Source organism: Oreochromis niloticus, linkage group LG12 (assembly GCF_001858045.2).
Source record: "Oreochromis niloticus isolate F11D_XX linkage group LG12, O_niloticus_UMD_NMBU, whole genome shotgun sequence".
NCBI lineage: Eukaryota > Metazoa > Chordata > Actinopteri > Cichliformes > Cichlidae > Oreochromis > Oreochromis niloticus.
In genome coordinates this window covers 19993293-20005409 of record NC_031977.2, presented here as the reverse complement: position 1 = coordinate 20005409, position 12117 = coordinate 19993293, and the positions used below count along the sequence as shown (strand labels likewise).

At 39.1% G+C, this 12117-nt stretch overlaps 1 protein-coding gene across 9 annotated transcripts in view; it reads right to left on the bottom strand.

Moving 5' to 3' along the window:
• stpg2 (sperm-tail PG-rich repeat containing 2) overlaps positions 1-12117 on the bottom strand; it is a 60613-nt gene that overhangs the window by 44931 nt on the left and 3565 nt on the right. For 8 of the 9 annotated variants that reach the window (XR_266172.4, XR_266173.4, XR_002064187.2 and 5 more), the window contains exons 5-7: positions 8599-8711; positions 7071-7182; positions 1819-1938 (exon numbers count right to left, since the gene is read on the bottom strand). Coding sequence is in view for 6 of the 9 variants with exons in the window: in XM_005452033.4 (XP_005452090.1) it covers positions 1819-1938; positions 7071-7182; positions 8599-8711 (345 nt within the window). In the remaining 3 variants the exon portion in view is untranslated. The remainder of the gene's footprint in view (positions 1-1818; positions 1939-7070; positions 7183-8598; positions 8712-12117) is intronic. The other variant, XM_005452037.4, reaches the window with a different exon arrangement.

Below are 12117 nucleotides of genomic sequence, written 5' to 3'. Positions count from 1 at the left end.
AATCATACATGATTCCAAACATTTTTTACAAATAAATAACTGCAAAGTGGGGTGTGCATAATTATTCAGCCCCCTGAGTCAATATTTTGTAGAACCACCTTTTGCTGCAATTCCAACTGCCAGTCTTTTAGGGTATGTCTCTACCAGCTTTGCACATCTACAGACTGAAATCCTTGCCCATTCTTCTTTGCAAAACAGCTCCAGCTCAGTCAGATTAGATGGACAGCGTTTGTGAACAGCAGTTTTCAGATCTTGCCACAGATTCTCGATTGGATTTAGATCTGGACTTTGACTGGGCCATTCTAACACATGGATATGTTTTGTTTTAAACCATTCCATTGTTGCCCTGGCTTTATGTTTAGGGTCGTTGTCCTGCTGAAAGGTGAACCTCCACCCCAGTCTCAAGTCTTTTGCAGACTCCAAGAGGTTTTCTTCCAAGATTGCCCTGTATTTGGCTCCATCCATCTTCCCATCAACTCTGACCAGCTTCCCTGTCCCTGCTGAAGAGAAGCACCCCCAGAGCATGATGCTGCCACCACCATATTTGACAGTGGGGATGGTGTGTTCAGAGTGATGTGCAGTGTTAGTTTTCTGCCACACATAGCGTTTTGCATTTTGGCCAAAAAGTTCCATTTTGGTCTCATCTGACCAGAGCACCTTCTTCCACATGTTTGCTGTGTCCCCCACATGGCTTGTGGCAAACTGCAAACAGGACTTCTTATGGTTTTCTGTTAACAATGGCTTTCTTCTTCCCACTCTTCCATAAAGGCCAACTTTGTGCAGTGCACGACTAATAGTTGTCCTATGGACAGATTCCCCCACCTGAGCTGTAGATCTCTGCAGCTCGTCCAGAGTCACCATGGGCCTCTTGGCTGCATTTCTGATCAGCGCTCTGCTTGTTCGGCCTGTGAGTTAGGTGGACGGCCTTGTCTTGGTAGGTTTACAGTTGTGCCATACTCCTTCCATTTCTGAATGATGGCTTGAACAGTGCTCCGTGGGATGTTCAAGGCTTGAGAAATCTTTTTGTAGCCTAAGCCTGCTTTAAATTTCTCAATAACTTTATCCCTGACCTGTCTGGTGTCTAAATCCAGTCGAGAATCTGTGGCAAGATCTGAAAACTGCTGTTCACAAACGCTGTCCATCTAATCTGACTGAGCTGGAGCTGTTTTGCAAAGAAGAATGGGCAAGGATTTCAGTCTGTAGATGTGCAAAGCTGGTAGAGACATACCCTAAAAGACTGGCAGCTGTAATTGCAGCAAAAGGTGGTTCTACAAAGTATTGACTCAGGGGGCTGAATAATTACGCACACCCCACTTTGCAGTTATTTATGTGTAAAAAATGTTTGGAATCATGTATGATTTTCGTTCCACTTCTCACGTGTACACCACTTTGTATTGGTCTTTCACCTGGAATTCCAATAAAATTGATTCATGTTTGTGGCTGTAATGTGACAAAATGTGGAAAAGTTCAAGGGGGCCGGATACTTTTGCAAGCCACTGTAACTGGGATGAGAGAGAGAGAGAGAGAGAGAGACAGAGCAGGAGACACAGAGCATGAAAACAAACAAACATGGAACCATGGCAGACCTAACATGGAAGATCCTAAGGACAGAACATAAAGGTGACTGTAAGAAGACAGGAGGAGAACACTTAAGACACACAGAGACAAGACTGAGGGATTACAAAGTTATTGCAATACTGCCCAGTAAGATACAAATAAATGAACTGACATAAAATCAATGCAACAGCAACACAAAAACCAATACATAAAACTGAAATATACAATATTATCCTGAAGCCAACATGGGTTACCACAGACCTGTCTGGACTGTACCTCAGTCTTTGAGAGGAAGGTACAAGAGAATTTCGGCAGGCCACCACGCTCAACAGGTTTCTCAAACTGACTTCTGATGTGGTACTGGCCTGGACCAGGAACTCCCTGTTGGGAAACAGAAAGTGAAATTTACAGTACATCAAAGGTGAAATTTAACGGGATGCATTTAAATGATTTGCTAATTTCACCTTTCGTGTAGCTGTGTCAATAAGAAGAAAAGGAGAAAAGCTGAGGAAGTGAAAGAAACAGAGGATAGGATGCAAGGACAGAGTTTCTGAGATTTCTCCTTCCTGTATCTCTTATGAATGATGAGCACTCACTGGCAAGGAGATGAGGCTGAAATATTAAGAAGATCGAACGGAAAAAGAGCAGAGAAAAAAATGCAGCAAATGATGAGTAACCTGTGAATACATACAGGAAAAAGCCCTTTTCTTTCTCTGCTCTCCAATTAAGTCACTTATGTAAAGAAACAGAGCAGAAAAAACAATCAGCATTAAGGGTGCACAGTGTTTGTGCTTTTGTGTGACCGAGCTGTAATAGTCATGTGATACGCCAACTTAAGAAGACTACTTAATTTTGAGGCAGCAGTCATTGCATCTGGCAAAGCAGCAAACAGCACTCACAGAGAGGCTGACAGTGAGAGGCTAAGAAAACCTGGACACTTTCTTACAATCACACCTACGCACATTTCCACGCTGCCTGATACAGAGCCGGGCATTTTTCTGTCTGTTGGAAAACAACAAGGTTTCTCTGCTGCAGGTGGTTTAACTAGTTCTGCAGTAAAACATCACAGAATTCTTTGGCCATTGTTAGCACGGTGAGGGGGAAGCTCAGTGAACCTGTGGACCTTCCCCATGCCATAGGACAGCTCAGAGTCTATTAATGAACAATGACTATATTGCCCTCTTATTTCCTTTCCCCGTAATCAAATTTGCCACAGTGTGCTGACGTACAGTAAGACAGCCACGATTTTCTTAGGAAACCTGTTTTACTGATTTGCAACACATACCTATAACGTTTTTTTACACATTTAATAATGATAAGAAGATATGTGCATGTTTTGTCATTCATAAGAATTTGATTTGCAAAGACTTTCTGAAGAGATTTACCAGGCTTTTATTTCATCATTGCATATGCAAATACATTTGCATATGTGCTCAAAAAGAGTCTACAAAGCTGGCTGGTTAAAAACAAATCCAGTAAAATACATGTGTAACTTGAGAGAAAGGAACTCTGTGTAAAGGTTTCTGCATGCAAGTTGTTGCCAAGTGTTCAATACAAACTGTACTCTACCTGAGCACTCAAAGCACTTTATATAACAGACCTCATTCTCCCATTCATACAAGCACTTTTTCCCCCCTAAGCTTAAATGCCTTCTGTCTAACTTTCACACACATTCACACTCCGATGGATGCATCAGAGAGCAACTTAAGGGTTGCCCAAAGATATCTGCCATGCTGTCTGGACTAGCCAGGGATAAAACCATCAGATGACCTGCTCTACAGCCACGCCAACTTTTTACAACTTCTCTATTATTTTAGGGTCTTTGCCTTACAGTATAAAGTACTTTGAGGAGACTGTGGTTGTGATTTGGCCCTATTTACATAAAATTGAACTGAACTGAACTTTAAGCTTTTGTGTAGTGTCTTTGTTGATACAGTTTTAAATCAAACCTTATATAGACATTAATTTTTTATACAAAGATAACAAAGCCTTTCTGTCCCAACACACATATTATAATTAAAACGCATTTAAATGAACATATTGCATGCCCAATAGGCTCAATTTACAGTTTTAGAGGTAGGTAATCCTGTAAGTTAAACTTCCTGCCAAGAATTCTTCCTTCTTCCCCCCTGGGAGCTGTGCTGCTTCCCTGTTTCTAAATATATCACATGCTGCAAACATAATATCACCACCCGTGATAACATTAACATGATATTCACAGCATTTTAAAGGTGAACTGACAGTGTAATTTGTATATCCAGGGTTATATCAGACACTGCACGGGTACAACTTTATCTGTTTTTCTTGTGTTTGCAGGGATGCACACTGTAATGGTATCTTAAAGTGGTTTGCTCAGATATTGCCCTAGCTATGTCAGAATGTCTATTTAATGGGTAAATCCTGCACACAGACTCTTAAAGTCTATAGGACACCAGCAGCCCCGAGCCATTAGAGGCAGACTGTCTGCTGATCTCCAGGAAGTAAAGGTGTTTGTCCTGAGTGTCCCCACTGTGGGAAATGACCCATCTGGTCAGTGTATGTATGTGTGGGAGTACATATGGGCTGACATGTGAGATACTAATGATGACGGATGGAGGTGCAACCAACATGGTTGGGGGTCCAAATACAGCATATAGAACACACAAAAAATACACAGACAGTAAAGTCAGAGAGAAATTTCAGGTAAATTGAAGGTACGTGTTTAAACAAACTGTTTAACGGTTAAATATAGATAAAGTAAAGTGAAGAGAAGTAAAACAGCAATAAGATGCTGTGAGAGACAAAAGGAAAACAAGTAATGGGAAAAGCATAAATGACTTTAAAAAAACCAAAAACTAAACGGTGCATTTACCTTTTTTCATGAAATCCAGCCTTCACCTCGCCCTCTCTAACCCACCGATCGGTAAAATAAGGCATCACGGAGCATTACTCTGCCAGCACAGTCAAGTTCATATGCAGGTGAATAACTACCCTCTACTCATCCACTTCCAATATATTAGTCTGTAGTAAAAGCTTATGTTTTACTGCCCCCTATGAGATGAACTGGTGAACTGTCTTTCAGCTTAGAAAAATCCATTAGGAATCCAACATATTTACCTGGTTCTCCATGTAAAAATCACACGTTATATACCTGTTAATCAAAGGCCTGTTGTTGAAAGATACTACCATATACATTGTATTTTAGTGTAATTAAATAATAACATAACATACTCAAACAGAAGGTTAGAGGACTCATTAGGCGGGGTCAGAGGCAGTGCTCGTTTTTCAATCATAATGTGATTATGATGGCTTTACATTAAATGGTACTTACAAAAGGACCATAACACAGAGATCATTTTTATAATTAAGTATGATTAGATTTATTTGTGGTCAGCATGCAGCATTCTCAGGGAGAAAAAAAAGTGTGACAGTGCTGTTAATAGGTTTTCCTGCCTCAGCTTGTAGCACAGCTCACTTTGTGTGCTCAAGCTTGTTTTTCCTCAGTCTTTTTAGTTCCAAGGTTGGTTAGTGCCTTAAAAATAGCAGGTTCTGCTGTCTTGTTATTTTGTCTCATTTTAGAATAAGACTACTGAAACAAATATGAGAATATATTGTAAAATATATAAGTAACACAAATAAAATTAAGCCAATGACTTCAATGTCTATTAATGAGCATAACTGAGCAAGATTATTTAATAATTGAATGGACACATTCAAGTCTTTTTTTACAAAAGCATAATTCAACATTATTCTTGTGCTGTATTGTACTATGTTGGCTAATAATTCATACAGTAATAGCTCAAATAACTACAGTGCTGTGGAAAACCTACCTCGCCCCATGTGAAAAACTAACTGCAAATGGAGAAAACTTTAAACTGAGGAGAAAACCACTGCTGACCAAAAACAACACAAAGCCTCGTCTAACATTTGCCAAAAAACATCTTGATGATCGCAGAGACTATTGGGAAAATATTCTGTGGGCTGATGAGACAAAAGCCAAATTCTCTGGAAGGTCTGAGTCTTGTTAAATCTGGTGTAAAACTAATGCAACATTTCACAAAAAGAACATCGTACCAACAGACAAACATGATGGTGGTTGCATCATGGTCTGGGGCTGCTTTGCTGCTTCAGGACGACTTGCCATAGTTGATGGAGCCGTTCTGCTCTCTACAAGAAAATCCTGAAATCGAATGTCCGGTCATCAGTTTCTACCTTGAAGCTCAAGAGCACTTGAGATATGCAGCTGGACAATAACCCAAAACTCACCAGCAGGTCCACCCCTGAATGACTTTAAAAAAAAAGTCTGGACTTAAATTCGATTTGAGATGCTTTGGCATGACCTTAAACATGCCCTCCAAAAGTGATGAGAAATAAATCACTGTCAGTTACTGCAAATGCTTGACTGCAGTTCTTGCTAGCAAAGGTGGCACAACCAGTTATTAGGTTTAGGGGCAATTACTTTTTCACACAGGGCCAGGTAACATGTAAGTGGAACTGGACGTGGAAGGGGAGAAATACTTGTTCATGATACTGCATAAGTTAGTTGCTGTCAGCTCTGTAGAGCATTTGTGTGTTAAGTGTTTTGCCCACTGTTTTCACAAGCCACAGCTTTATTTTTCAGGTTTACTTTGATCAGTCATTTTGTGGCAGCAACAAGAAACTTCTCTTAGCCAAAATGATCCTATAAACTAACTGACAGATACATGTCCAAAAACTAAAAGACTGAGGGACCAGTTCATGAACATAGTGGAGTAGTCATCAGCTAGCTGATCTCTTTACAAAAAACCTGTAAAGACCAAAAACAAAGAAAAAGGAGAGTGAATATCGCACTGACATTACTCGAGTAAATAGAGATGTGACTCAGTAAACGTTGTTCTGTGTCTGCTTGATATCTGCTACTGCGTTCACCACTAGGCTAACAGCGTGATAGCGCTGGAAGGTGCTGGATTTTGCTGACATTTTAATTATCACTTGTGACCAGAGTGGCCACTCTTTAGGGTCATTTGGGTTACTTAGAATGTGAATCTCCTCTCACTTAAAGTTGGCTCCAAAATTCAAGTCAATCCCCAGATGCTCAGTTTAACACTTTGCTTGCTTGATGCAAAAAACTGTTTTGGATTCTATGGCTAATTTTCCTCTTTATTCCCACTTTCTTTTTTAATAACAAACTGGTTTTACCTGAACTAAGGAGTAAAAGTAATCAAGATCATGTCCATGAGCACTCTGTGTGACATGTGGGTGCCAACCAGAGGGAGTTGTGTGTTTGCTAGGTGTCACCTCAGCTGATTCCAGTCATTGAACTAGACCTCTCGAGTGTGCTGGCAGTGTTTGTGAGCATTTTACTGCATTTATTGGAAAAATTATATGGCTTGTATTTACTGTAGCGATCAATGCCACCTTGGCTGCATCAGCCTTTTTCATACAGTTTGTGAGCTCAGAGTTTAACCTTGATTCATGCCCTCTAAAGCTTTTTTTATCATTGATTTAAACTTGTATATATAGAATCAAAGGGATACAAAGTCATGCCAACCCACCTTCTTTTCTGCCTGCATGGGCACAAGTTCATGGTAGCGAGGGATGACAAGCTCAACTCTGCCTCTCTGATCCTTTTGAAGGTTCACATTCTCGTACTGTGTTTCTGGGACCCTGCAGGAAAAAGAGGCAATGACAATGTCTTTCAAAATAGAAAACATAGGCAAACAAGTATAATATATACAAATAGAGAGGGGGAGGTGTTCAAAAGCATACAAAATAGAACAGAAAAAAGGAGAATTGGGGAAAAAATATACTGAACGAGTGGCAAAGACAGATGTGGAGTGGAAAAATAAATAGAAAGAGAACAGCAAAGCAAAGACAGTGGGAAGCAGGGGAGAAGAGAGGAAAGTTATAATCCAGAGTAAAGGAGCTCATAAGGATGAAATGCCTGTAATAACTGTAACAGGAGCAAAGACTGAATATACTGTTATTTTTAAACATTTCCAGTAGTCACATGTGTGCCACAGACATGTCTATGCGGATGTTTTAATGTCTACCTGCACCAGTAAACCACCTTCCTTTTTATTACTTCTGCTGCCAAGGGACAATGATGCTCAAATGGTTTGGGTTCTGTTTGAAGGTCAGATCTCCAAAAGTTGAATCTGTTCATCTGGACGTACAAAACGCTACGTCCAGATGAACAGATTCAACTTTTGGAGATTTACTTTCCTGGATGATTGAGAATGCATCAAGACGTTTGAAGGTCAGAGTTTCAGCCCCAGCCACCACTAAAATGAACCTGCTGAACCCTTTAGCAAGGCTGCTAACCCTTTCTGATAAAGATGTACCATATCATCGCTGACACCAGCTGTCTAACAACGGTGATGCACAGTCAAAAGAATTACACTGTGCTGCAAAGGAAACGTGACAAATAAGGGCTTCTTCTTCTTCTTTTTCTTCTAAGTCAATTCCTTTATGAATAGCTGAGCTGGGTGTGTGCCCACCCGTGTAGAAGTGCTTAGTAAGCCCCATCCTCTGTGGCCATCAATAGAAATGGTATTTGAAAAATGTCAACTGTAATGCTCTGGCTATAGGATCAAAGTAATATTTCACTTTGGAAGAGCAGCCTCTCTATTCAGCACACATCTTGGTAAGAGTTCAAGAGCAGTGAACTTCTGAGATCCCATGCAGGGTAGAGTCTTATCTAACCACCCCTCAGCTCCTTGCTTCAAGATGTGAATTTGTGAAAATAAATTCCAAATTCATGCACCGGTGGTTAGCCATCAAATCGATTTAAATATCAATATTTCAGAACTGCACATGATGCTACATGGTTGTTTGGCAAGGCTCTCCATAGGTACTGCTAACTTTAGGAGTTCCTACAGAAAACTTAAATATCAACCATTTTATTTTTAGGGAATTTAAAATATTTTCTAACCTACATTACCCTGAAAAGAAGACCAAATAATCTTCATAGCAGTTTTATTTTTAAGGCAATCTTTCTTTTTAAGTGTCTTTTCAAGTTACATGCCTGGATTGTTAATTAGCTGTCCATGGGACTGTTTCTAGCAATGATGTGATACTCACAGTTCGGGGTCATATTGTCCTGGAGCTGGTCCCACCTCCACCTTCTCCTCAGATCTCCTCCCTGTCATGTTGCCAAAGTGGATCCCTTTATATTTCTGTGTAGAACTCATCTCCTGGAGAGAAGAGAAGAGAAGAGAAGAGAAGAGAAGAGAAGAGAAGAGAAGAGAAGAGAAGAGAAGAGAAGAGAAGAGAAGAGAAGAGGTAGAATATTTGTCTTCCAGCCCATATTCTTGGAGATTGATGGAAATGTGAAATTATGCCAGGTGTAGATCCTCTATATTTTATAGCTTGCACTTCCATTTTACAGGTTAACTACTAAGAAAGACTTCTCTAGTGGGTACTAGTCTGCAGTATTTGAGGTAACATTTGTGAATTTTTCTCAAAAACAGCCTTCCCTTTCCCTCTCTCTCTCCCTGCATTTTTACCTGCATTTACCCGGTCTGAGACTTGCTAATCAATATGCAGAATAAATAACTCAAAGCTGACAAAGCAACCCAATTTTAACTTACAGATGGCAAAAAAACAAATAAATTTCAGCAGTGGAAACAAGTTTGCGTAAAAGCCACAGAGGGAAGATTACACTTTGTTGAAAACAACAATGGTTGCACAACAACATCTGTATTTGAAACTAGTATGAAAGCAGTCCTCTTCACACCAACACTGAAACGATTAACACCTCACACAGCCACTCGATATTGGATTCTTTCTCTGATTGATATGACATTCTGTGAATGAGCTAAATAAAAAAAAACTAAATAAATAAAAATTAATGCAACTAATAGCTAAATTATTGTTGGCACTCTTGTACCAGCAGTGACTGTCTTCTAACTGAGAAGAAGAAGGGAGTAGGACGGAGGTAAGAATGATGTTATTCGTTTAAATGGTGAAGGTTCATGACCGATATTAAGATATTCAAATGCTTTTTTGTGTCCTATATATGCACACACATGCCAATAAGCGCTGACATTATATTACATATTAATAAATACATGTATAAGTCTTATTAATCTAAAAACCATGCATCTGTTTTCCTCTTTAGATTGGTGATAATGTATTGGTTACTGTATCATCAATCCCAAATTCAAACAATCATCTGCTGCTGCCTCATTCACAAGGAGTTGTCGTAGAAGAGCAGCATAAATGATTAAGCTGATTTTTTTACCCAGTGCCTTTCCTGATACAATCCCCAATGGATGGACTGTAGCTCTACTAAATATACCAAAGATTAAATGTTTTACAGCATTCTGTTCATAATATGTGATTCATATAAGTAGTCTTCTTCGCAGTTTGGTCTTCAATTCAAATAATTCATGTTTCTGACAATGGCATAAGTCTGCTGCTTGCAGCTCAGTTTCAAAACTGTCTCCTTAAATGAAACCAACACAGAAAAAAAATTTGCTAGATTAAAAAAAAAATCAAAGCTGCAAACATTTTTCCATTTCTCTTTTAACTTCTTCCTTGACCCAACTGTCTGTGTTTATTATGTGAGGCAGGTTATGGAGGTACTGCCAGGCAGTCTTAAAAAGTTTTGAACTCTGTGTGGTGCCTGTCTCCTTATTTCAACTTTTACAGTGACTGGAGGACAAGATCTGAGGTTAGGCCCCCTGTGATCCCACAATCAGGTTTCAAGGAAGGGAGATAGGAAACAAGGATGTTCAGATGCATAGTTAAAAAGAAAAAAAAAGCAACACTTCTCTACTGCATACAGACACAAACTATGATGATTCCGCAGCCGGCACTGAACTCAGAGTCACAAATTGCCTATTTATGTCAAGGAAAGCTTTTAAAAGCAAAAACAACATTGCAAATAGAGGGCATAAAGATGTGCATTCAGATATGATGAAATGGAAAGGCAAGATATTTATTATTTAGATCAAAATTTGAAAAAGTGGACTAGGAAAAAGGGCTGGTAGGGCTGTTTTTGTGGCAGGTTCAACACATTGAAACTCCTAATTGTGTGTTACGTAAACTTATCCACAATGTGCCAAATGCTGATTATGTGTAAAATGACTAATGCATGATGTTAGGGCCGTGATTGTATGGTGTTCAAAAAAGGCTTTATTCAAAAAAAAAAAAAAGATATTAAAAAGCCTGCCGGTATAAAATAAAATAAGAGGTCTGACAAGTGATACAAATATCTGATATATTAAAAAGAACTACATAAATGAAGACGTTTCAAAGTGTGAAATCAACAGAAGGGTCTGATTTTTTTGTCTTTTTGGTGTATTTTGCACCACAAAGGATTGCGTTGCAAATCCTTAATAATAATTTACACCATGAGAGTTGATCCAAACTCTTAGTCTTAGTCATTGTCAGCTTCAGGGTCTGACTGATAAAGACATTAACAATGGTCTGCCATAGCACACTGAAGCATGTTTCCTGGTTAAATCAGAGAACCGTGCTGATATATTGCTTGGATTTTTGTAATAACAGCAAGAATGACTGACTAGAAAAACTGAGCCATAATGTTGAATGTGCACTTATTTTTCTGCTTTGTGAAATAAATAACACCATGAAAAATAATGCATGTTTTCATGTGTTTTTAGAAAATAAGATAAAAAAAAAACAACAAAAAATGTATTTTTATAGGTTCTTATGTAATGGCTTTAACTCTTTTACTCATCTGTCTCACTAGAGATCAGTTTGGGCTGTATGTGCCATGTCAAGTAAAATAAATCTGACATCCCTGGTTTATAACACGACTTTTGCCCAGTAATTTGTCATCATATGTCCTGGCTATCATCAATAAGTGTTCACAGAGCATAACTTGACATGGTGACGATGCTGTTCACAGCTGAAAGCTGAAGAAACAAAGCAGATATTGTACAACAGATTTTGGGGTCTGCAGAGTCTGCATTCCACATCACCATCTGGATGGCTGTTAATCCGCTAAATTTAATACTGCACAATACTGTGAACTAACAAAATATTAAGTGGTTCTTACTGCATTATTCATGGATATTGTAACATATCAACCGTCGTATGTACTTTAACCAATATGTCAGTGAGAAATCTGTATTATACAGCTTAGCAGTCTGACTCTGATCCTGTGTACTATGTTGATTTGGCCAATTTAGTACACAGCAGTCAGTCGATGTTGTTTCGTAAATACAGACTCCAATCATATCTGCAGATAAAAGTGATTAAACATGTTTTTGTGCTTCTCAATAACACAGAGATTAAAAAAAAAAAAAAAGTTTTGTTCTTCTGATGTCTTTCTAATGTCTTATCATTCAGAGATTGTCCCAGGCACTTTGAAGTTATGTCCTCAGACAACCACTTAATTCTTCCTCTGCACACTTTTGAACTCAGTCAGAGCACGGGGTGGGGGAAGTGTTTGAGTTTAAAGAAATAAGTGTGTCAGACGGATGAACAGAGGGAAGGAGACAGACAGATACCGAGGTCGAACCTTCAAAGGGAGAGCAACAGAAGCTGAGTCAAAGGAGAAAAAAAAAGAAAAAGAGGCATGGATGGATGCACTGCTGATAGCCCTAAATCACAGCACGCCTCTGTGCCTGC